General features: G+C 44.7%; 1 protein-coding gene across 1 annotated transcript in view; it reads left to right on the top strand.

The window, feature by feature from the left end:
• Nucleotides 1-25,986, top strand: part of LOC138497282 (dynein axonemal heavy chain 5-like) — a 1,499,851-nt gene that overhangs the window by 452,165 nt on the left and 1,021,700 nt on the right. Inside the window, exons 28-32 of the mRNA XM_069620634.1 lie at nucleotides 7,376-7,456; nucleotides 7,557-7,961; nucleotides 8,141-8,259; nucleotides 8,821-8,957; nucleotides 25,716-25,878. Coding sequence (XP_069476735.1) covers nucleotides 7,376-7,456; nucleotides 7,557-7,961; nucleotides 8,141-8,259; nucleotides 8,821-8,957; nucleotides 25,716-25,878 — 905 coding nt within the window. The remainder of the gene's footprint in view (nucleotides 1-7,375; nucleotides 7,457-7,556; nucleotides 7,962-8,140; nucleotides 8,260-8,820; nucleotides 8,958-25,715; nucleotides 25,879-25,986) is intronic.

Raw genomic sequence — 25,986 nt, 5'->3', positions numbered from 1 at the left:
CGGGCACATACCTCCTGAGGCTCAGGGTGTACAAGCATCCCGTCGGGTAAGATTACACGGTTCAGTCCAGGATAGAGATGACTAACGAATACCACTAACAATTTCCTTCTCTGCATACACCTCTCAAACTCCAAACCAAACACAACCACAAACCTCTAGCGCAGCAAACCGCACGAACTTCACTACACTGCAACAACAAACAAAAAAACACATAGACTCGCACATCAGCACACGACGACTACCGGCCGCATACACCCCAGGCCCAGCCGACGGAACCACCGGGCTGAGGCTGCCAACAGCACATCACTGCAATCTTGCACTTTTCCAGCCTCCACCCACTAACCCACCATCCCCACCCTCTTTCAGAGCCGCCAGAGCGCCAGGGGACCACTCCGGTGGTGATAGTGCGCGGTACAAATGACCTTTAACATTAACATTAACATTAACTGATGCATGGGGCATAGTGACGTTATATATATATATATATATATATATATATATATATATATATACATATATATATATATATATATATATATATATACATATATATACACACACACCGCCTGGCGTCCCTTCCGGAGCAGACAGTCGAGAGCCGAGCAAGACAGGTCGACGGTCGAGTCGAGGTCCACTACGCCCCCTGTCGAAATATTTCCAAACAGAGAGCTGGATGATGGATATCTATCAAGATGTGGAATCTGCAGGAGAAGAATCCCTAGAAAGATCATTACAGTGAGTAATTTCTCCTTCCCGATGAAGCCAGTCCCAGGTCTGAGTGGAGTACATTCACATGGTTGGTCTTGCTGTAAAACATAATTACCAACTCTGAACATGGCATATAAGACTGATACTCAAGGTTACAATCACAGGCACATCAACGGCTTTCTATCACTTGAAAAGCTTCTCTTGTTTACAAAAATCTCTAGGTGATCTATTGTAGGCTGATTTTATTTTATTTTTGCATTTATAGCAGCACACCAAATACTTGGGCATCAGGGTGCTAGTTAAAGTAAGTGCGAAGTGACATCCTTCAAAGTGCAAGACCACGTATACAGATTACAAAATACAAGTGGTTCCTAAAAAGCATCTGGCAGAGCCATTCCTCATATTACAGGGGGGGACGCTACATCAGGGGTACAGGTAAGCATAACAGATGAAATTGGTGCAGTGAGGTATTGTGTACAGCTCAAGGCTGCAGAGTCAAAACCGGTACACTTAGATAAGTTAAGTAACAGTCTGGTAACAATGCAAGGCAGAATATTGGGGCCGTGGGGAAGCATTGGTGGGCAAAATAAATAAGGTGGTGTCAGCAGGATTACAATGTGATGATGCACTTAATCCAATTCTCCCTCTGCGGCCCTTATCCCAGCCTATGAACTATCGTGGATAATAGCAGCCACACCTATCTAGCCTTAACCAACTCAGGCCAATTTTGTTGACTGCATCAAGACGGGTATCCAGTTACAGTTTCGAAAAAAATAGTTTCTACATACAAAAGTTTGGAATACAAAGTATCGAAGAAAAAAGAATTGAATGCATTTTTTTTCATGTTATAGGTTTTATTTTAGTTTCGTATAGAAAAAAAAAGTTTGTTTTAAAAAGAAAGCAGGGGATTGGGGGGGTGAACATAAAAAAAAATAGAAAAATGAAAAAGAAATGCATTCAGAACTTTTTTTCCCTGATGCTTTTGTATGTAGAAACTTTGACTGTTGAAAAAATCACTATAAACCATCAGACGTAGCTAGCTATTGCAAATACCTCAAGCACTGCTAGTCCACTGCCTAAGCAGCTGGACCTTTCTAGTCCTTTGTCACCTTACCCTAACCATACAGGTTGCATTAGACGCTACTAGATATTACGAGCACAACTAGTATTGTCACTTCAGCACCTACTACTTAGGGTACCCACTAGCCTACAGCCCCTACCTAAGATATCACCAAGGATAGTGCATCTCGACTCAGTACTCACAGTATAACCTCCTTACTCTTAGAGCAGGGCTAACTATCCAACTCTCAGCCCGTTCTTACGGCCCCACCTCAGTAGCTCACTCATCATGGACCCCCTCACCAGGCCGGAAACTCTTCCCTGTACAGCAGGTGCAGTTACCTAGCTGGGAAATGGCCTCTCCTGACTTTGGTGTACCCAACACTATCCCCTCCCTTGCCCGACCCCCTTCCTTCCTAAAATATCCCCTTTCCCGGCCTGAACGGTCCAGCCTCACACTGACACTCCAGTCCTGACGCAACCTAAAGACACTACACACGCCCATCCTCAAGTCAGCTTATCATCTAACCCCGCCTGACCAACACTAACACTAAAACAGCCAACGCCACTATACACCCCTGTTCAGACACCTTACACCTTAGCACCAGAATACAACCCAGTCTGGCCCTCTACCTACCCTATTCTAGGGATCAAAAGGAGATTGACTTTCCTCACTGACCCGTCCATACCACCCCTGTGGTCCTACTAGGGCACCTCCCTACACATCGTCTTCCTCCACCCTACAGCAATCTCCAAAGCCTAACACAACACCCAGGTTAACAACCTCACTGCAATAAGCGCAATCACTACCTACAAAACATACCCAACCACAGATAATACACCAACAGTCGCATGTAGTGGATGTGCTAGACAGTATGAAAACCTTGAAGTCCAATGCCAAGAACACCAATTACTTTGACTCTAGTATAATCCTGAAAGGAGCCCTCATCAATGCTTGATCACTTACAGCCCATGCCCTTGACATTGCTGACATTATTAAAGTCAATGACCTAGACATTATTGCAGTCACGGAAACTTGGCTACACGCCGCCTCATGTCCTACTCTCTCATTAGCCATCCCAGAAGGATACACGATCTACAGAAAAGATAGTGGACACCAAAGGAGGTGGAGTAGCTCTCCTAGCCAAAAATACATTTGATCTGAGAGAAGTAGCAGAACACCCTTTCACTTCAGGTGAAGTTATCATTTTGAAAATCGCCCTCACCCATAATTGCACCCTCACCCTTGGCCCTGCTATCTTCCTTTGAAGACATTAATTCTCTCTTTGCCTGCAACTCAAAACCGCTTTCTAAGACAATCATCCTAGGTGACTTTAGCCTGGGCCTGAATGACCTCTTGATACCCAGGCTCACCTCCTGGCCAACTTAATGAAAGCCCAAGGGTTTACTACACATATCGCCCTTCTGACTGACGAAAAAGGGCACACCGTAGAATGGCTTGCTAACAATAATTGTCACAGCCATCCTAGCCAACACCCCATGCCCATGGTTGGACCATAACACCATCCTCTTCTCCACTATGATAATTACCAAATCTGCCAAATCCACTATACTTGCATCCACCCTCCCATCAAGAAATCAAAAACACATTAACAAAGACAACTAGTCACCACTCCTGCTGCCAATAACTAACATGTCAGATCTCCATGCCGATACTTCTCTTTTAGTCACACTATACAATAAAACTATGAGAGCCATCAACAAAGTAGCTCCATTGAACCCTAAAAAAGAGAAACCAATAGCTCATGCCAACCTCTGGTTCACCAACGACTTACGGACTTTACGCGCTGCCAAAAGATCAGCTGAATGCAATTGGCTTAAAACACAGTTAATGGCAAAGCCCATTTTCTTGCCCTAGCAAACAAATACAAGGAAGCAACATTGAAAGCTGAAGGGGACTCCTATAATCAGAGTCCAGAATGCCCAATCTAGTTCTAGAGAATTATTTGTCGTACTACATGAGTTAGAAACACCAGCCCCCACCCTTAACCATTCCATCAAAGACCAGCAATGGTGTGCTAACATTCAAGAGGCTCTAACTGCCAAGATCACCCCCCTCCAGAACAAAATTGAAATCAAGAAAACAAAACTGAACTATAACACACCTCCTCCAGCAACCACTCCCTCTTCTAAAACACAAGTTGCCCTCAAATTTGCATTCACCCCTGTAACGACTAAGGAAACTATGGATATCATCAAAGGCCTAAAACCTGCAAGATGCAAAGGGGACATTTGCCCTGCATCCTTTATTAAAGAATCTGTCAATGAGTTGGAACCATTCATTGCCACACTTATTAATAGATCTTTTGCAACCAATAAAGTATCGGATGACTTAAAAGAAGCCTGGGTACTACCCTTTCTAAAAAAAAGCCTACATTGGACCTGAATATTCCAACCAACTTCAGACCCATTACCACAGGCCATTCTTACAGAAAATCCTTGATCGTGTAGCTTATCTACAGATTAAAAAATTCCTGGAATCTAATAAACTCCTAGGCCAGAGACAGTCTAGCTTCCGCCCTGGTCATGGAACAGAAATGGCACTCCTGGACTTAAGAACACAAATAGACCAATTCATGGATAAAGGCAACCCTTCTATCCTCGTCCTCCTGCTCGACCTATCCGCAGCGTTTGATTTGAAAAATCATAAAGTCCTTTGCCACCATCTAGAAACAACTGCACACTTCTCCACTGGAGCAATTGAATGGATCGGATCATTTATTTCCAACTGCATTAGAGGGACTTCTCAGCATCTTCAGCGGCCCCGCCAGCCCCATTATCGTGCGGCATACCACAAGGTTCCTGTGTATCGCCAACACTATGCAACGTATTCACAAAGCTCCTCTTTGACAAGCTAGACAAATTGGGTGTCGCGTATCCAATTATGCGGATGACACCCAAATACTCCTACCAATCACAGGATGCTATGATACTCATTCAAAAATCCTTAATGAAATATAATTCATTTTGAACCATCCAGGCCTGGATGGTGACGTATGTCGCAATGATGAGAAAACAGTCATCATTGGGAACAAATCCAGTCTAAATAACTGTCCACAACTCTACAAATCCTTTAACATCGACGGCAACACTATCATTGTCTACAAAGAGATAGAAACTCTAGTTGGTGTCAGAACAAAAGTTAAAAGAACAAGTGAAAGAGGATTGGCCAAGCCATACACGTGAGTAGGTAAGGCTAGAAGATAGGAGTTATACTAGAATGCAGCAGACCCAAGTGCTATTTTGTTTTCTAGCATTTGCTAGAGTTTCTCTTAGAGGTATAAATTATGCCTCACGTTGGTAGGCTTAATATATTTCTTTCATTAATATTGCAGACCATTTCTTGAGGGCGCAGAGGCTTTTAGGCAGTTTGTACCAGGTGTGCCTTTCGCTAGAATGACGGGAATCATTGAAATGAAATTCTATTGATCCGATTTCAGCCTCTAGACAATGGTCCAGTGTTGCCTCTGATGCAGCATTAATGATATTCGCTTTGAGTCACTTGCTCAGGGTTTCCTCTTCCATGTGTCATGTATGAGACCTAGAGATGACTGGGTGGCATGCTGTAAATGCAGTCCTTGAATTATAGATAGCCTAACATCACTTAGTCTGTGTTTCTTAATTTTTTAGAGGAAAACTAGTGCTTCAACAACAAACACTTTAGAAAAAGACATATGGCAGTCAAAGCAGTCCTTTTGCTCTGTGCTTCATAGATGATGGTTAATAAGGAAGATACAAGAAACTAGAGGTGAAGGTGGAAAGCTGATCACAGAGAGGGGCACAGCACAGTCACATACTGGCAGCATGAGAGTCCTGCACAATACTTGCAATAGAAAAATACAGCTTAGGATTTGGCTACGGATCACATGGGAGGGATTTTGCCACTATGTTCTTAAGGTTTTTTTTTAAGAGCTAAGGGGAATCTCTTTGAAATTGGACATTGAGGGCATTCCTTTATTTCAAGGTGCCAAGAGATCTTGTTCAGAGGAACTAGTAGGGGGAACACTCATAAGTGGTTAGGTGGCAGAGACACTCGCTGTCGGACAGTGAGGCTAAGAAGGTCCAACGATGGATTGAAGAAGGCACGCAGGGGATTAGCTGGAGAAAGTCAGCCAAGAGGGAGAAGAAGGCTAGCCCATGTATGTCAATGAATAACAGGAGAAGACATTTAAAGAGGGAGATGTTACGCCTAGAGAGGCGGAGTACGTGTAGAGACTGGGCGGATGCTGTGGATCGTGGAAGGTTTTGAAGTGAGCATGTGGCAATTTTCTTTCCTTTGTCAAATGGGTGGATAGAGGTGCATTTCCATGAGCAGACTAGTCCAATCTGATATGAGCAAGAGTGGAAATCTGGTTTTAGGAGAACGGTCAATTGAACAGATTTTTAGAGGGTTGAGCCTGGCACCCCTAGAAGTTGAGTTTAACTGCAAGCATATAAATTCACTATAAAAAGTGGAACCGCAAGTTGAGAGCCCTGGTGAATGTGGTGAGTGCATGTGGAGAAATGAAATGGGAAGCTGAAGAGATTGAGGTGTTAGTAGCTCGTGTAAAGATTACATTTTCAAGGGTATTTTGCAACTGAAAAAAAGGCTTGCCAACAATGGATGTCGGAGACAATTGGTGATGCAAGATGATAGGTCATGGGGCAAAGGGCGGGGCTGGTGAGGTGCAGGTGTGCTTCATTGGTGAAGAGAAGGTAGGAGAAGCCAAAGAAGGAGCCTAGTTTGCCAAGCTGTGAGGTGTAGAGAATTAAAAGAATTAGACCCAGGACTGCCCTTCAGGGACACAGACACGGTAGGGGATGGCAGAGTTGGTACTAGTATTCCAGGAGTGAGACAAATTGGCCAGCCATGTGAAAAGCAATTGAAAGTAATTGAAAGCCAAGGCATGTGAGGGCTAGCAGAAGTGAAGGGGGGTGTCGATAGTGTCATAGGTAGCCAAAGGATTCAGGTGAATATGACAAGAGGAGAGGCAGAATTGGTGAGTACTTGTGAGGAAATTACAGCTGTGGAGAGATGCTTTTTCTGTGGAGTGCTGGCTATGCTGTGCACTTTTCCTGTTTGGCATTGGATGCACCAGAATCTAAATTGGGAAACCACGTTTTGAATAATATGATTGATTGTCCACATCTTAACATTCCAATGGATCTGGCAATTGGTGATCATTTTGTTTGTAAAGGGTCACCAAGAATCCTGGTCGAATTTGGGATGCTTAGCAAAATCATGAACATGCATTGTAGGCTTCGAAATTAAGATGTGATGAGCAGGAGCTAAAACCAGCTCCAGTGTACCAGGTATCACCCAGTAGCCAGGACCTACCACTGGGTAACCACATGTGTACTAGCTATATCCTATTTATTCTTTATTAACATTCCCAAATATTCAAAGTTAATGTCACGTGTAGATCTGTAAGCACCAGTTGGCCTGGGCAGCTAAAAGTAGCTGCTACTAGCTGTTGGTTTCAAGATAGCCAGGCTCTCCTAGGCTTGAAGCTAGAGCTAAATAGGTCCCAGCAATGTCGAGCCTTGCTCTGTAACATATGTATTGAGGTATGATTGCACAACACTATTTCTTTTTATATTTTTGAAGGACGTTGAGGAAAAGGTGAAGGAATTTTTGGACACTAACCCAGTGATGTCAGAATTCCGTAGTCAGTTGAGCTATTATTCCGTAAGTACTATAGCAACGGACAAACAATGTGTTTCTAATTGTACCACTGGCAATACGCTCTGGCATGGGATTTAACTTTCCATAATCTGCTTACCCACAGCATCTGGAAACTCAAGTCAACGAACTCCCAAACAGCTGCTTTATGGGATCCATCGAGTGCGCCACAGAGTCTCTGAAGATGGCCTTGGTTCAGGAATGCCGCCTGTGGCAGAGGGCATTTGGTTCAGCTCTGAACAAGAAAGCAGCTATGGACATGGATGAAATTTACACCTTCATTGACAACCTGAGCAAACGCCTGAGTCGCCCAGTGAACGACCTCGATGATGTGCGCGGAGCTATGGATGGGCTGAAGGAGATCCGGGATGCAGAGATCAAGATTGACATGATGATTGGGCCTATCGAGGAATCGCATGCCCTTCTGCTTAAATACGAGCTGCTGTTTCAGGATGGGAATGCAGAAAGAGTTGATGGTTTGGCGTATGCCTGGAAGAACCTCAACACTCAGGTACTGCAGCATCATTATCCTCTTACAAGGAGGCAGCAGACAGCTGCGCATGTCCGTTTCCTTTGGTGTCAGACTACCAAAGCAGAACTAATGCATTGTAGCGATTTGCCACTTTCCCATCCTTTCCTATTTCCTTCTGCATTGTTATCTAGCCAGGCTTTTCTTTGTTTCTCTGACAGGTTGTGCAAACTCAGAATTTGCTGTTTAAAGTGCAGCCAGCCATGAAAACGGATTTACTCAGCGGTGTCAAAAAATTCCAAACGGATGCCGTCGAATTTTACGGAGACTACGATAAAACGTAAGAATATTATTATGGCAGCCCAATATGTACAGTGGGTGTCTTTTTCTCGTGCCCATTATCTCTGATGCCGCTGTCACCTACCCATTGCTCATAGTTACGATATGGGACTGTTTCTATGCCATGTTGTACACAATCTGTTTTCTGTGTTTATACTGGAGACGTTTCTATTGAGCACTCCTAAATGAGCCATATGCCTGTTTTATAGTGTCTGCCGGTGAGCTTCACAATTACCTCAGCAGGAACAGAACACAGCAGAAGGGTGACATTTCTGAAACACAGACCTTAGTAGATGACAGTAAAACATGTATTCAGTCAGTGAGATCAGTGGCAAGAGGATGTTGAAAAGCACATTCTGAGACAACCACGTGTAGCAAATGTAATCCTAAAAGTGAACCGTGTAGTTCTCAGTCCATATGAGCAGAGAAGTACAATGTTGAGTTTGGGGTAACATGGAGTGAACATGAGGGGTGAAGTTCCCAGATAGTAGGAAAGCTGCTTTAAAGGAGTCACCATCTCATGCATGCATGTAACTTTCTACATTGCTTTTTTGGATTTCAGGGGGCCTGGAGTGGAAGGCATTCCCCCACGCGAGGCCAGTGACAGGTTGCAAATCTTCCAGACCAAGTTTGATGAACTTTGGAGAAAATATGTCACTTTTTCTGGTGGAGAAGAACTCTTTGGTCTTTCAGTTACAGGTAATGATGCAAGTGTCATAATTACATTGTGCACCCCCCCTCCTTAATTTTCCGTGTGAGTGATCCATCTGCCTCAGGACGTGAGTGGACATAAAGGCGATAAACAGCTGGTAGGAGAGTGGCACAATAAAGTCACATGTGTGATTAAAAGATATGCGTCAGGCTGACTACTGATTCCTGTACCTCTGTAACTAAGCTCTTGCAAGTAACAGCCCCTCAATGCCCCTGGGCTGTTTGCGCGCTATATAAATTTAAATAAATAAATAGATACTGAGTGGAAGCGACTATTAGTATGAGAAGTGCTACATGCCCCCACCTGCCAGATCACTGGGGCTGGCTGTACCCCTTAACCATACAGAAAGTGAAAGGTACTCCAGTACACCACAGAAATGAGTGAGGATAAATATATTATAAACAATTTGCAACTAATTCATGTTATTAAATGGAGGAGCAGGCTTTAAACTTCCATGTAAACATACACCAAATTAATGTGCATATATACGGGGATCCTTACCAAGAGGGCCATTTAATCTTTTATAACACTTCAACACAGAGACCAGTCTCTAAGCGCAGGACTGGGATTCGAACCTGTGTTTCTCTGCATTGTCTTGCTTCCAAGACAAAGGCATTGCCCCCGAGCTATCCTCCCGGCACTGGGCATCAACTAATTCATTGGTTCCCGGAATGAGTGATACAGATCCCACCTATACATTCCAACTGAGCATAGCATTTATAGGAAAAAAAACTTGCTGTGGTGCATACCGGGAAAATTCACACAGCAGGTACAATTCAATTGGGTTCAGAAATATTTCAGTTCTGAAATGCTGTGAATGTGTACATACAGCTACACCTACACCTTTGTGAACGTGTACCTACTTACCATTCAGAGCCCCCCCGACCTTCATAGTTCCCTAAAATTTCCCGTTTTCAGACATCCTAGTCTTGCTGAACTCTAATCGCAAAATCAACAATCCTTTTCTTAATCATTCGTTCATCCTTTTGTGAATTATGAGTAATTTACTCATGAGATGGTTGCTACATTTTAAAGAAGTAGCTGAAACATACCCCCATTAAAAAACAAAAGATATGTGAATCTGTCCCACAAGGTTCAAGGGAGACTGTGGAGATGTGTAAGAAAATAGAAACTAAATTGTGATTTCAACTTGAAAAAAACACAACGATTAACTTGCTGTAACCTGATCTCGTTTAATTTAGTTGTAACAGCAGTAGAATGCGTAATCCACGCTATAGTAAATTATCGTTGGTAAAAGATGAATTAGGCCCTTCTATAGCTTTTTACTGAAAATGTGCCTGGCCATGTTCCATTGTGTAAAGAGCCACTGATTTTGATTTATCTGAGGATGACAATAAAGCCTTACTCTGGTCATAAACAGTTTCTAATTAAGTGTGATGTATTAACAGTTTCAATTGCACCTCGAGTGTTTTGTATCGTAGAAGCTGCAGGAGTCGTTGTTTCACTAATGTGTTTATTACACAATACGCCAACATGCACTTTTGTTGAAAGGAGCTGGCTTTCTCAAGCCATCACTCTCAATTAGGAACTATGTTTGACCAGGCAGGCATCTCTTCTTATCCACAGATAAACAATGACAAAGGTTCCGTGAGTTTGATTTATCTTTTTATCGCCAGGGTTATTCTAGTGACTTTTTTTATTTTAATTTACAAGTTGGGGTGTGTGACGGTCTTTCCCTGGCTTGGAGCAAGCGGGGTACGAGGTAGCAGGGGCATGCAGGGACATCACGGGGAAAGACTGAGGACAGGGGAGGACAACAGTGGAAGAGTCCTACAGAAAGGCCGTGCGGAGCTGGGTGGTTGCTGTCGTGCAGCCAACGGTCCCACTCTAGTGAGGGAGCATGGATGATTGGAGTTCAGCCTCGCTGCAGCAGAGGTGATGGGCTTTGGCGGCCCTGGGAAGCCAACATCAGGGAAGGGGGCAGGACTAAGTAGAATGGGTACGCGAGCAGCAACGGCCAAGTTGATTGGCCGTACTCACAAGTCGTCACTATAAAGTCCCGACGGACTGCTACTAAGTGTCTTTTCGTCTCTGATCCTTGCAGGAGATGCATGTTCTGAGGAGCAAGGAGACCTATCGCTGGGCCTATTGAGAGTTCCATCCAGACTTGTTTGAGGAGGAATAGAGTACCTTATTCAAAAGGGGAAATGCAGACTTGAACTCTAAGGACTAACTCGGTTGTTATATTTCGTTTCAAAGCCCTGCTACCTGAATAAAGAAATTCATTTAGTTTATCCTACTTCGGTCTCCAGTGTCTGTGTCACAAAACCGGTGGCAGCGCTGGGATTCAAGGACAAAGCATTATGGAAGGCATCATAAAAACACTAGCAGAATGGAAGCGGCAGCTACAACAATTGCTGCAGGTACAGAGACACCAGGCTTAGGCAGACCTTCAGGCTTTCCAGCAGGCTATACAGAAACAGAGTGCCACCCAGGAGAAAAAAGAGGAAACTCTGAAACAGATCAGATGCCATGGTGGCCTCCAGAGGACATCCTGTGGTTCCTACCAGCATTCTACAAAAGTACCAACCGGGGGAAGACCCAGGGTATGTCTTCAACTTCGAGCGAGTGGCACGAAACGCACAATGGGCACCCCAGAGATGGGGGCATCATATCGCACCACTTCTTACTGGCGTCATGCAAGGCTCCTACCAAGCCGCGAATCCTTCTGGAGACAGGCCGAATAAGGACATTAAACAAGCTATTCTAGAATGTCTTCATATGGACGATGAGGCCTATCACCTACAACTGCGAGAAATCAAGCTCAAACCAGGTGAATCACCCGGAAACAATTAAATTGGAGCAATTTGTTGATGCCCTTCCTGGCCTTGTACAGAGATGGGTTAGACAGCATCATCACCCCACGTTGTCAGAGGCCATCAACATCACAACAGTGTTCCAGAAGGCTGGCTTTAACTGACATCTGGCGTCGGTACGATAGGAGAGGTCCAAAAACCTGCAGTGGGGAGGTGGCCTTTCACTGAACAGAAAACCCCTAGACCAGAGCCCTAAGTCCCAGCGAGGAACCAATCTCCCCACTTTCAGGGAGTCTGTCAACGATAATGAATGAGTACGGAAGTACCAAGACGTGAAAAACAAGAAGAGAAGTTGATGAAGAAAAAAGGAAGTGGGAAACCCACGAATATACAATGCTGCAGTTGACTGGCAACCTGAGGGAGCTGAGGCTTCCTTTCGGGCGGAAAGACGAACAGATGCCATCCTGCAAAAAGCTAGAGAACAAGCCCTATCTAGCAAACCAACTGACAGAAATGGGGAACCCAGTTTCAAAGAAGGAGCTGGGCTATATGATCGTTACCAAGAAAAGGGATGGGAGCAGGCTGGAACGGTTCCTGGTCCCGCTCCCCTTTAGGAAGGTGGTATTAAGACTTGCACATGATGAGCCAACAGGGGATCACCAGTCAACGGAAAAACCCTGGAAAAAGTGTTCAACCGGTTTTACTGGCCTGGTATATATAGGGAAGTCAACTACTACTGTCAGGACTAGGCCATTTGTCAAAAGACCAATCCCTTTATTCCCCCTAAGGCTCCTTTATAACGAATGGCTTTCAATAAAGGAACCGTTCCAGTGCATTGGCATGGACCTTGTAGGCCTGCTTGTACCTTCCAGCAGAGGATATCGATACCTGTTAGTCCTGGTAGAGTACGCCACACGTTGTCCGCAGGTCTTCCCTATGAGGGGAACCTCTGCCACGTGGGTCTGTGAGCCGGTCATTCCCTCCTTTGGCCGAGTCGGGATACCGAAGGAAATAGTTACCGAGCAGGGTAGGAATTTTATGTCACAAATCATGGGATGCGTTTGTCGACAGCTCAACATAAAGCAGTTGAGGACGTCTGTGTATCGTCCACAAACTGATGGGTTGGTGGAATGTTACAATAAGACCATAAAACAAATGCTAAAATGGGTGACCGCGCCTACTAGAAAAAATCGGGACCGGGCTCTACCATGGATCGGATGGCCCTCTGAGATACCTCACAGTCCTCGACTTGTTTTCCCCCCTTAGAGTTGTTGTTCAGTCATCAACCGAGAACCTTGTTGGTCATAACAAAGGAAGGATGGGAAGAATAGGATGACCAACCACGAACAGCATATGATGAAATGCACACCCACCTATATACCTTGCGAGACATGGCATGAACAAATCTAGGCCGGGCATCTGAGAAACAAGAGTACTAAAACAGGTGTTGTCAGATGATGTCCTTTTGAAGGTAGGGAACAAATTACTGGTGTTATTACCCACAAGCAGTAACAAAATACTGGCCCAGTGGAGGGGGCATATACCATGATGTCGATTTTGTTACCAGTAAACTATCTAATTCAATAGACACAAACAAAAGTATACCATTTGCTACCCAACTTCCCAACACACTGACATAAGGATGCAAATTCTTGTAAGTGATTATTATATACACTTAATGGCATCAATCACGTGAACATAGGTGTTTAGCAAAAAGAACAATTTTAATACATTTTCAAATTGTTAAAAACGACCATCTGTCGAGCTCATATACCGATGATCTGGCTAAAAGACAACTCACAGATATAGAAATCATAATAAATCAGCATTCTTTCAACATGTTTAAAGATTATAGTCAAGATCTCAGTCTTGTACGTTTTCTCCGATGTATTGAAAACAGCCACTTAAGAGTCAAACTTTACAATTATTCAGTCTGGCAATTGTGATGTTAGTATCAAAAGTGATTTTAGGAAAACATGACATCCTTTCTAATATCATGGCACGTCTACACCGATTTGTGTTTCAGGAGAGAGACAAACACTACAACTGACATATCTTGGTATGGAAAGTGTGGTCTATCCCCTTCTTCAGGACGCTGTTATTTTTTCAGAGAAACAGTCAGTAATGTGATCAGCATATACTGCCTACAAATATAAACAAATACAAATAAACAAACTGTTAAAAGCCTATAGTTCAAGTGACCGTGATTGTTTACAAAGCAATTCAAGAGTTCGGCACCCTACTGACCTGCTACTTTCGTAGCTTCCTTCTACGTGTGGGAGTCTAAATTCAGAATTCGGCACCATCACTTTGCCTCAGTAGTTCATTCTGTACTGTAAAATGATACATAGGGAAAGGGATTATAAAGACTTTCTCCCTTCTCCTATTGACGTCATATACATATTAGTGATTTAGTGTTTACCTTTTATTGGTATGAAGTGTGTAGAACTTCTTCGTACAATGTACTAGTTGTCCTGTGTGTATGGCGGCAGAACATCGCCTGTTTGTTTTCCACACGATAGCAAAACTGTGCTGCTGTTTGTGCAAGAAAAAGAAGGGGGGGCAAGGGATAGGGGGAGGGAAAGAAAGAGAGAAGGAATTTTAGCAATGTCCCTCCTATGGTCTGTGTTTATTCCAGCCTTTATTTTCACATGCCCACTTACTTGAAGAGCATGCACGGCCCGGTTGGAGTGACCTCTACGTCTTAGTTTCAGTCCGGCAGATGCGGTGTGCTTTTTCACCTATATGTGGCGGCAATTTCAGTGTTCAAAACTTTTGGATGGTCAAAAAGTAAGTTAGGGCACCGTCAGGGCAATAAAATGGGCATATGTGTCTATCAGTAGGCGATGTAACTTACTTGGCGGTGGTTTCATAGCGTATCAGTTTCACGGCGGCGTTTGAATGCACGCTGGTAGCCGCCATCTTTTGAAGGCGTGCAGTATTTATAGTTATGACGCATGGGCGTATGCGTACGTCCCGACGTTGTCGCCATTTTACAATGGGTGGAATGCAGAGAGCCTATGCTAGTGCATCGCCGCCGACTTAGCTTGGATCCCTCATTTCAGTGTGCAACAGATGCACATTAAAAAGCCTGTAATGGGGTGGCATCGTCTTTGTCATGTCTACTGGTGTGACCGTCTAGGGCGAGCAACTCATTTCGCCTTTAAAGATAATAGATGGATAGTCATATATGTGGGCCATTATATCAAAAATAATATGGTGACTATCCAAGTGTGAACATACCAATGGGGTGACTGGTGCTCTATGATGTTGTATGGATATAGACAGACTACCTGTGTAGGTGCCAGTCCTAGTATTGGATTGTGGCAGGGAGAACTATCTAATTCAACCTGATAGACAGATTAAGGAGAAAAACCATCACATCAACCTTTTGAAGGATTGGCAGGAGCCTGCCAAGGAGGTAACACTGATTTCCTCCCGAAAAACCCAATATGGAACAATTCCATAGAGCCAAACTGTCAGAACTGAGTAATGTAAGATGGGGTGCTAATGTAAAACACCACGAGAAACAAGAAGTCCTACAAGTGTTGGGCCTCTTCGCTTAGGTCTTTTCTCACCGGGCTGAACAACATTGATGGAGCATTCCATAGACCACTCTGCAGGTAAAATTGTATGGATTCGACCATCTCCCATTCCCGAGGCAAAAAGAGATGAAGTACAAAACGAAATTGACAAGATGTTAAAAATGGGTGTAATTGAACTCTCCTCCAGCCCATGGTGCTCTCCAGTGGTCTTGGTTCCAAAACCGGATGGGACCATCCAGTTCCCTATGGACATCTGCCATCTCAGTTCTATTTCCACTTATCAGGCCTACCCCATGCCACGCATGGACAAACTTTTGAAGAGACTGGGCACCACCCAATACCTAAGCACTATAGACCTGACAAAGGGGTATTGGCAGACCCCCCCCCCCTCTGGAAGCAGGACCGACCTAAAACGGCCTTTGCCAGCCCAAAGGGATTATTTCAATTCACAGTCCTCCCTTTTGGTCTCTATGGCGCACCCGCCACCTTTCAGTCCCTGATGGATAAGATATAGGTACCACATGCATCATATACTTCAGCCTACCTAGATGATATTGGGGTGTTTAGTCGCACCGGGCCTGAATATTTGGAACATCTTCTCAAGGTAGTGGCTACATTAGCACACAGTGGGCTTCTCAACCTGAACAAAACCATCTTGGCCAGCAGCCAAACCAAATACCTGGGATATTTGTTAGCAGGGGGATTGATACGGCCTCAAACCAACAAAGTCAAGGCATTCCTACAGATACCTCTTCCGACGAACAAGAAAGCCATTCTAGCCTTTTGGGGATTTTTGGGTTATTATCAGCGCTTCATACCCCTATTTTCCACCATAGCGACCCCGCTCACAGATGTCCTGAAGTCCTCCTACTCTGAAGACCTCACTCTGGATGAGAAGGCAGTGAATGCTTTCTCAGTACTCAAGGAGGTCATATCCTCCCTTGCGGTGTTAAAATATCTGGATTTATCGCAACACTCATCATCAAAATGCTTTATTCGGCCATCAGGCCATCAAAGTGCATCTTAACACAATAACAAAGATAAACACTTGCTTTGAATTATCAATAAATCATATCAAAAAAGGAAAGGGAAAAGGGGGAAGGTCAATATACCTTTTGCTTTCACAAAACAAGTCCAGATCCCTCAGACATAGGGCCATGATAAATGCCATTTTGCCTTTTTCCCAGTGGTGTTAAGTTTGCACCAGACAAAACAGTATTGTGTGAGGGGTATTCACATCGGCCAACAGAACTCAAATAGGAATAGCGTCTGGTTGCAATCCTGCTCTTCGCTGACCAGCCAGAGGTCCTCGCTCTGTTCAGAACATCATTGGCCACTCTTTGGTCGCAGAACTCCAGCTTGATGGATTCACAGAGATTGTCGCCTCATTGCACACTCTGTGACAGCTCGCTATGGCTTCCCTAGTTACAAAGGCACATCCCCTTGATGCACGTAGCCAATGAAGAAATTTGTTTGAAAGTCCATCCCTCGATTGTCGCTTGTTAGGAAGTAATTTTGATACCCCATGAAGGAACACTGTGGCCCTTCTTGACCTCCCAATGGTTTTGTTGCTGACAATGGTTACTCTGGCATGGGTTCCACATCCTGTTTTTTACCTTGCTCGGGCGCTGTATTAGTGAGCCCACCCTCCCGTATAGAATGAGATGTTGGAGGTGGGAGCATTGATAACTGCCATTGGGCTGTTCGACTGGCCAGGTTGATCGTCTTGGGGCTGTGTCACATCAATATCATTATTAATCTTATGATAAGTAGAGGCCTGGAATTGACTCACATTGTCAGATTTGCAGGAATCAGTCCCGTCTTCCAGAGTCAACATACCAGCTATATTTGAATTCTCAGGGCAATACACGGGTAGTTGGAAAGACCCTGTTGAACTTGGTGGGCCATTAGAAATCTCCCCCGTCGGACCCCCTCGTCACCTATCTTGGGCTTCCAACATAGCCAGTAATAACAGCGAGTTTGGTAAGCACATGTACACAGGAGCAACCCCAAGAACATAGGGGGTAAACAAAGGAAGGAACTATTTTCTGAACATATATTTATGCTCTAAACGCTGCTAGTAAGGGAGGTAAAATCTTGTGGCACCACGTTTGTCAACCGATCCATCGTATCCAGGGAACCAGCTTTCTCTACATGCATAGACTGATTGTTATCCAATTGAGGCGGACCAGGCACATTCAGAAGCCCAGACACCATGCAAGCACTCTTGTGGATGAGCAAGGGTAGCAAGAGTGGCTGACACCCACCCTTTAACCACACAAAATTGCAATTTATGGGGGGGACTGGTCAGTCATCTATCACCACTGGTATTGGTCCTAGCACTGACCCATGGCTGTTTGACTCTGGTGCTAGTTGGAAAATGTCTGCATTAGTGAAAGCTGAGTATGCGACATGAGGACTTTGAGGCAGGGGGAGGTCACCCACGGTGGACATCAAAAAGTAATTTTCCCTCCCAATGTCTTTCTCTGTAATTTCCATTGCAATATTGCCATTATTGTTGTCAGGGTAGATAATGGGTTCCAGGGGGATCAGCGAACCTTCTTTAGTGATTAATTCATCTTCATGTAGAGCTCAGGGAGTTTGTCCAAAACATCAAAACATGTACTAGTCAAAACCACAGACGAGCCCTCCAGGTTGCTAATGTGTAATCCTCCTTGGTTAGCTCCCTGTTTACTTAATACCACCCATTAGGCTTCTTGGTTGAACCCTATCCCGCAATAGCGAGGGGGGCAAGTTACAATTTTCGCCTCACCGTTAAAATCTTGCACCTGGCCTCAACGCAAGGTTGCATAGCTAACTGTGTGGGATAAATCTCGTTGAACTTTTCGATGGTGATCATCTGTTGCAATATGGGTGAAATCCGGCCTTCAAATCTAAGTCTTAGAGTATGGGCATCCCTCATCCAGCTCTCACGTAACACCCAGCAGGAGCACAAGACCCTGCGCCCTTGCTTCCCCATGTGCATCGGCCCTCACGGACCTTGCAGCAGGAGTTAGGGTGTTGTGGGAGTGGCCTAGCACCCTAAGGGCGCTTGAAAGAATGGTGGCCCTCCTGGGAAAAGTCTGGACATCCCGCACCCTTGCTACCCCGCAGGCTTCTTTCTACAAACCGACGCATCGGGTACCAGCCTAGGTGCAGTTCTTTCACAAGGGACCGTTGCGGATTTACGTCCAGTGGCCTTTATTAGTCGGAAACTCCTACCTCACAAACAGGCCTTTTCCATGATTGAAAGAGTGTTTGGTCATAAAGTGGGCAGTGGAATTGTTATGCTACTACCTACTTGGTCAGGTGTTCACTATCTTCACAGACCACATACCCCTGCAGTGGCTATCCACTCAAAAGGACTCCAACCCAAACGTCCGGCTGCTTTTCAGGTGGTTCCAGATGTTCCATCTTGTTCTACTGACATGCCCGATTTGTTTGGTCCTTCGTTGGGGGTTTGTGACCGGCTTACCCTGGCTTGGAGAGAACCCGGTAAGGAGATGGTCGGCAAGAGCATGAAGGGACGCCCAGGGAAAAGACAGAGGACAGCAGGTGCTGGGAAAGCGGCATGCCTCCATTCATAATGGAACAGAGTTGGGCTCGGACCCTGGAAGTGGATTGATCCAAGCTATTCGCTGGTGGAAAAACATGGGTGCCAGTTCCCCCAGCTTCCCAGTGGAAGCAGCGAGTCGTACAGAATGGCTGTGCGGAGCCAGTGGTTGCCGACGTAAAGCCAACGTTCCTCACTCTAACAAGGGAGCTTGGATGGCGGGAGTTCGGGCTTGCGGCTATGTCGGCCAAACAGAGTGGGGACAGAAGCTGCAGAAGCAATCAGGGAAGTGAGGGGTGTGGGAAAAAATACTGCTGGGTCGGTGGGGGAAGATGACGGGTGGGGGAGCCAGCCATCAGGAGGCTTCGAACGCAGGCTTAGATTAGCAATATCAGCCAGCGTTCTGTGCCTCCTGATTGGCTGGCTTCACTGCCAAGCGTGGTAATACATGATACCCTGCAATATCTGAATAAAAGCCTGGAAATAATTTGACATCACAACTGACCAGTAATAACATGACAAAACAGCTCTGTAATCAGTTATTACACTTCCGTTGTGACGTCACAATGCCTTTCTGTGACACATTGCAGTCGATAATAGACAAGGAACTGTTTGTGGTAGAATGTTTAATTTATGACCTGTTGGAGTTTAACTGGTGTGAGCAAGAATCTGTCTTATTACTAATTTTAAAGCACAACATGAATGTCTTTTCAATACATTTTATTAAACTCCTTGAACCAAAGTCTCCATACTAGAAGTAGAGAAAGTAATACTCGGTCTAAAACCGTCCAACTGCAAAGGAGACTTATGTCCAGCACAACTCATCAAAGATGCCGCACGAGATCTAGCACCATTTATCACCAAGTTAATTAATGCCTCCTTTACCACAGGCATTATCCCCAGTAACTTAAAAGAGTCCTGGGTGCTCCCACTCTTAAAAAAGGCTACTCTAGACCCCACTATACCCACTAACTATAGACCTATTACTACGGTACCGTTCCTTCTGAAGATACTGGACAAGGTGGCATATATACAAATCCAGAGCTTCCTGGAACAAAACCAACTACTAGGCTCCCGACAATCTGGCTTCCGCCCTCTTCACGGTACAGAAACTGCATTGATTGACCTGAAAGCCCAAATAGACAAAGTAAGAGATTCTGGAAAACCAGCACTCCTCCTGCTACTAGACCTATCGGCCGCTTTTGATTTAGTGGACCATAAAGTCCTATGTAACCACCTAGATTCAGCAGCACACTTCTCCACTGAGGCTATAGCATGGATACAATCCTTCCTCAGTGACCGCACCATGAGGGTTTTCTCACCTATAGCAGCTGCAGACCCCATCCCTATTACCTGCGGTGTGCCACAGGGATCATGCGTTTCACCAACGCTATATAACATATTCACTAAGCCCCTGTTTGATGATCTGGACCATCTGGGTATCAGGTATACTAACTACGCTGACGATACCCAGATCCTCCTCCCACTCACAGGGGTTTACGAAAAAGATCTAGCAATGGTGAACAAAATATACAGCATCGCTCAGGCATGGATGGCAACCCATGGCCTATGCCTGAACGATGATAAAACTGAGCTTCTTATCCTAGGCACCGCACCCCTCATCAAAAAACTAAGCTCAAACTACTCTTCCTTCATCATAGATGGGAACTGCATACAAGTTGCCAAAGAAGTTAAAACATTAGGCATCTACCTTGATTCTACCCTATCATTCTCCAAACAGGTAAACTCCCTAGCTTCCTCGACAGCCTACACATGTAAGCTCATTAGAGCAGGAAAACAATTCCTTTCCCAGCACAGTTGTCTAACATTAGCCAGAGCCCTTATCATCTCTAAACTAGATTATTGTAACGCACTGTACATAGGAGCCACTAAATCTATCATAAACAAAATCCAGATACAGCAAAACAAGGCCCTCCGAGCGGCATTGAACATCCCCAGGAGAGAACACATTACAGTAATAAGAAGGAAACACAAATGGCTCTCCACCCATGAGAAAATCAGACTCAAAACTGCATCTCTCACATACAAATCCCTACACAACAAAGCCCCCCAATATCTTAAGGACAGATTCACCAGAACACACCCCACAAGACAAACCAGACTTGCTTACACCAATCGCTTACAAGTACCACGCTTTAAACTGACCACCATAGGCGGAGCTAGCTTCCCAGTCAAAGCTGCTCAATTGTGGAACGAATTACCCACTACTGCGAGGCTAGAACACTCCTTTTCCAAATTCAGGCAAATTGTAATCAACTGGCTAACGACAGCAACTGCTAATTGAACCCATGATAATGCTCACGCCTGTTTGCTACACAGTATCTGCACCATACGATTGTAAACTTGTATTGTAAACTTGCACCTGTAACTGGTAATGTCTGTAACTGGTAATGTCTGTAACTTGTAACTGTAACCTGTAACTTATGCTCTAAGCTGTACATATTCTTACTTTCTGCGCCCTTATACCCCAGGGTCCGGTGCGCACAATAAATTCTAAACAAACAAACAAACAAACTATGTTCTGCGGCACATTAGGAGCTGCAGTTTTGCTTTTTTAAATCTGAATAGATTATATATTGCTTATATGGGTCAGCAAATGGAATATCTCTTCTGTTAAGCAAGAGACAAGGTTTGAAAGGGAATGACAACATGTGGCTATGTATGTGTAAGGAATAAAATACCCCCTACCATGCAGGTAAAGAATATTGTAAGTTAACTTGGAGTTCTGTGACCTTATAAAGGAACTCAGCCTTCAGCCTCGTACCTCTAGTTGGTCACGAACTTCCTCTGTGACTTGCAATATCTTTATAATGTACAGTAGGGGTACATTCAGCGCCGGCTAAAGGTGCACTCAGAGGGTGCAGGGGCACAAGGGCCCACCCATGGCACAGCAAAAAAAGGCGCATTGTCTCCAGCTCAATGCAAAGTAACAGGGCCTTAAAGAAGTGATTCGTTAATATACGCTGTTTACATGACACTGAGCTGGCTGCAAGACGCCCTTAAACACACTTTACAGCAACAGCTGGGGGCTGCGTTCTATTGTTCGGCTGAGCCCCATGATGTTCTGAACTTGTGGTGGGCGGGGCAGGGAGTGGGGGGCGCACAATCTCGCACAGGGCGCTGGCAGACCTGGGGTCGCACTGGGTACAATATCCCTTACATATCACGCTAGCTCGCCAATTATAACATAACCTTCTCGTGATAATGTTCTTCTGTGCAAAAGAGATAGGCAGCACTTGCACTGATGGGCGATATTGTGATAGTGTCTTGTTGGGACTAGGTCTTAAGGAATATATATTTTATCCCTTGCATTTAGATTATCTGCATAAACACAGTGAATACAACCAGCGCGACTAAAGCAGCACTTTTTTGTCTTTCACTTTTAGTTTTGCAATTGGCTGGAGGCAGAGGGTAGCAGCACACAACAGGCTATTCTTCTGAAATATTACATTAGACTACTGGTCTAGGCTCCGGGATCCGCAGGTGCTTTCACCCAACTAAAGCGTCTTTGAGCAGACTGGTCTTTGAAGAATGTCTTTATGACTGAGTTTAGTTCAGTGCTCCTCTGGCACTGGCATTTGGTGACAGGTCTTCAGTGAGTCTGTCTTTTGGGGTCTGGCCTTGGGTCACAGACTTTGAAATGGATTGTACTGTGGAAATAAGCTTTTGGGGAGTGACATTGAAAAGGTCAGTCCCTCCAAAGACTGTGCTCAGTCTTTTTTGGGGGGGGACTGGCCTTGACTCACAAGCACTTGGCAGTTGAAGACTGGCCTTGGGTCAAAATCTTTAGGGACTGGCCTTGCTTACAAGGCTTTTGGTAGAGTTCATTTTGGAACCAACTCGTAGGTCACAAGACTTTTGGACGACTAACACTTAGGAACAGGGCGTTCTTTAGTCAATAGTAAGGACCCACAGTGGAGTTGGCTTATGGTGACTGGCTTCAGGTACTTTTTCGACAGACTTCGGTCGCATATGCTGGGAGACCGGCATCTAGAAACCTGATTTCGTTAACCCGTTATTGCTTACAAACCTCTGTTCACAGGACTTTAAGAAGTCGGCAGCCTTTTAAGGGCGGCTCTTTGGTGACTTGCTCTGTGCAACAGCCGTTTGGGTTGGGAAGAGTAAACATGGGCCGCATGCCTTTGAGAAGTCTGCTCATTGGGGGCTGGCGTTTAGTGACTGGGCGAGGGCCACAGACCTCGAGTGTTTGCTCCGAGATTTACCATTCTTTACTTTCACCTACTTGCCCCTTGCTGAAATTCCCACTCCCAAAAGCATGGCCCTAACAGGGGAATTGGCAAATGCACACAGACTGCTCATGTCTCATGCATCTGATAGAAGTACACCTCTGCTCCTGTAGGGCCTATGCACATGCGCAGTATAGCATTCATGGCTAAACTTAATTTACTAATAAAGCTGCTCAAAATTTCACATACCATCACATGGCCCCCTTGCTCTGGCGTGGGTCCTGTTTAGTGGAGAATGCCATTTTTGGAGATTCTGTATTCTTATGGCCGTTGTGCACATGTGGATTCTTTTTGAGGCCAACATGGCACCTTCTATAGTGGTTTGAAATTGTCTAGCACAGTTCCTGGCCCTTGCCACGCCACTAACCGTCCTCTAGGTAGTGGACCTTTGTGCTAGGCAGTTTTTGGGCCAACTTTGTTGGCTGGCTGCCAAAATCTTTGTTCTAAATCCCCTGGTGGGCTTGTAGACGACTGGCCCTGTCTGTGAAGTTACACCTAGGGAATTGCTGTTCCTGCAATCAGTTCCGACAGATTTTTGGAAGTTAAGCAGCTTGCCTTACTTGCCAGTTTATTGTGGCTAATCTTGACACTCGTTGTAGCCATACTGGTGGTACTGGTGTCTCTTGCCTGTGTTCTGGTTTGCATTTTGGGTGCTAGGCATCTTTCTTCAGTTTTCCTCATCCTGCTGCAGGCCCTCCTCATCCTCACAAGCATCCCAGGCCTTTCTATCCGAGCCAGGAGTGCTGCGCCATCCGAAAAGCAGGGTCGGTACACTGCTAACACCCATTGTAGGCGCATCTTCACCCGGCTTCTCAAACAAATTGAATAAATTGGGGGCAGGGTCACAGCCTTGTCAGAGAGCTTGTCGAATTGGGAAAGCATCTGCCATCATCCATTAGTCCTAAACCTCACATGTCCAACATGTAAAGTATTCTTTAGGCAGCGCGTGGACCAACCCAAGATACTCTGGATCTAGCTACTCATTCTTCAATGCATCCTTTAATTGGGACTGCTCCAAAAGGTGAAGGGCCTTAAGATCAATAAAAGACCGGCACAGACGCCCTTTATACAGATTAACGCATTCCAAATGAAAACATTACAAAATGAGACCCTGCTCTATAGCACCTTCCTCAGTCTGCACTGTCCCTGTGCCAAATCTAGCTTTTTTCCCCCCTTCTGTCCAGTCTAGAATTCATGACAAAGGGACCTTCCTGAATACCTTACAGGTCCCATCAATTAATGCTATTTTGCGTTTAATTATCTGGGCTGGCACACTCGCCCTTCTTTAAGATGGGATCAATCTTGGGTCATTTACCAAATAAGATTAAGCCCAGAAGCTAAAATTGAATTTAAAATACTCAATCAAAAGGGGAGCCCAAACAACACAATCTACCTCATAAAGATTTATTGGGATGCAGCTCCTGCCCTGTGCTCATCTCCCATTGAAATCGCAAGGACACCATTTCTCTCATAGAGAAGAAAGGGATTCTAAACCTTCTTCCCCATTTTCTTGTATGGCATTGGGTATCAGTCTGTGCATAACTACCTCATTCAATGGCAGGCCCTGTTAAATACCTGCCAAGTAAGAATTCAAGACATGTCTATTAAGATTGCATTCAGTGCTGGGGTTACATCCTCCAAATAACTCCAGAAAGCTCTAACATCCTTTTGCCATTGATTTCGCGGATTGCTTCCTCCCGGGCTTGCTGGCAACCTTCAGTCACTTTCTGCTCCACCAGCTTTTTACATCCATGACCCAAGCCCCTATTTGTGTGAAATGATCCTTTTTGACACTCCTCACAGTGAGATTGCCTCAGGTCATTGGCCAGAGCTTGTTTCATCTGGGCACACTAAAACCCTCTTTTTGTTACCTCCAACGTTCTTTACTTATACTAAAATGGTATGATCATCACACTATTAAAGCATGAGAATCGTTACTGGACATCAAAGTCTCCAAGTCAACCAAATCTCTCTCTATAACGACTCATAAGAAGTTCTTCAAGATTGGGTTACATCATTTTCATGAGCATCCCATCCCACTTGTTGGCTTGCTTCATAATCCACCGACAGTAGCCACAGTGCCCCCAAGAAGAGCAAATAACCCACAGTGTGTCGTGGTCAATCTCTGCCCTTCTATGTACCCTAAAATCTCTCTCTAACCCAGGCGGCAGCTAAGATTACGCAGTGACCGATCAAACTTCTCCCCCTTCAGGCCTTGAAACATTAAACTTGCAGGTGTTTTTATACGGTGCATCCCTAAGGGCTTCCAGGTCACTGGAAAGGGCCCATGGCCCATGATCTCATCTGGGCTCACATGCGATTCCCAACACACTTTGCCACATCCTCGCCCCTGAGCTTTCTTATGACTGTTAGCATTTTGAAATCAAAACCCAAAACCCAACAGGTAATTGCTCTGTAACATAAAGTTCAAAATAAGACAGATAAGACTGTGGCTAATTTCTTGGACTTCAGTCAATCTAATGTTTTAAAGTTAATTCAAGTCTTATGATATTTTCAGGGGCGCTTGAGAGTGATGTTTGCCTATAAAAGGAGCACTGATTGGTCTCTTAACGTATTATTCTCATTTTCTTTTAACTGGCAGAATATCCTGAACTTCAGCGGATAAAGCGCGAACTTGCATTACTCCAGAAACTGTATGGCCTGTATAATTCAGTCATCGATAACATCAATGGTTACTTTGACATTCTATGGACAGAGTTGGACATTGAGAAGATTAACAATGAGCTGCTGGATTTTCAAAACAGGTATGCTGGAATCCAATCATACTGATGGTTGGTTTCTTTTTTCTCTTTCACCTCAGCATTGCATGTCTTTTTATTGATTTCTTCACTGTTATCCTCTTTTGGATGACC

Source organism: Ambystoma mexicanum, chromosome 5q (genome assembly GCF_040938575.1).
Source record: "Ambystoma mexicanum isolate Mex_15411 chromosome 5q, UKY_AmexF1_1, whole genome shotgun sequence".
Taxonomy (NCBI): domain Eukaryota; kingdom Metazoa; phylum Chordata; class Amphibia; order Caudata; family Ambystomatidae; genus Ambystoma; species Ambystoma mexicanum.
This window is presented reverse-complemented; position numbering and strand designations above follow the sequence as displayed.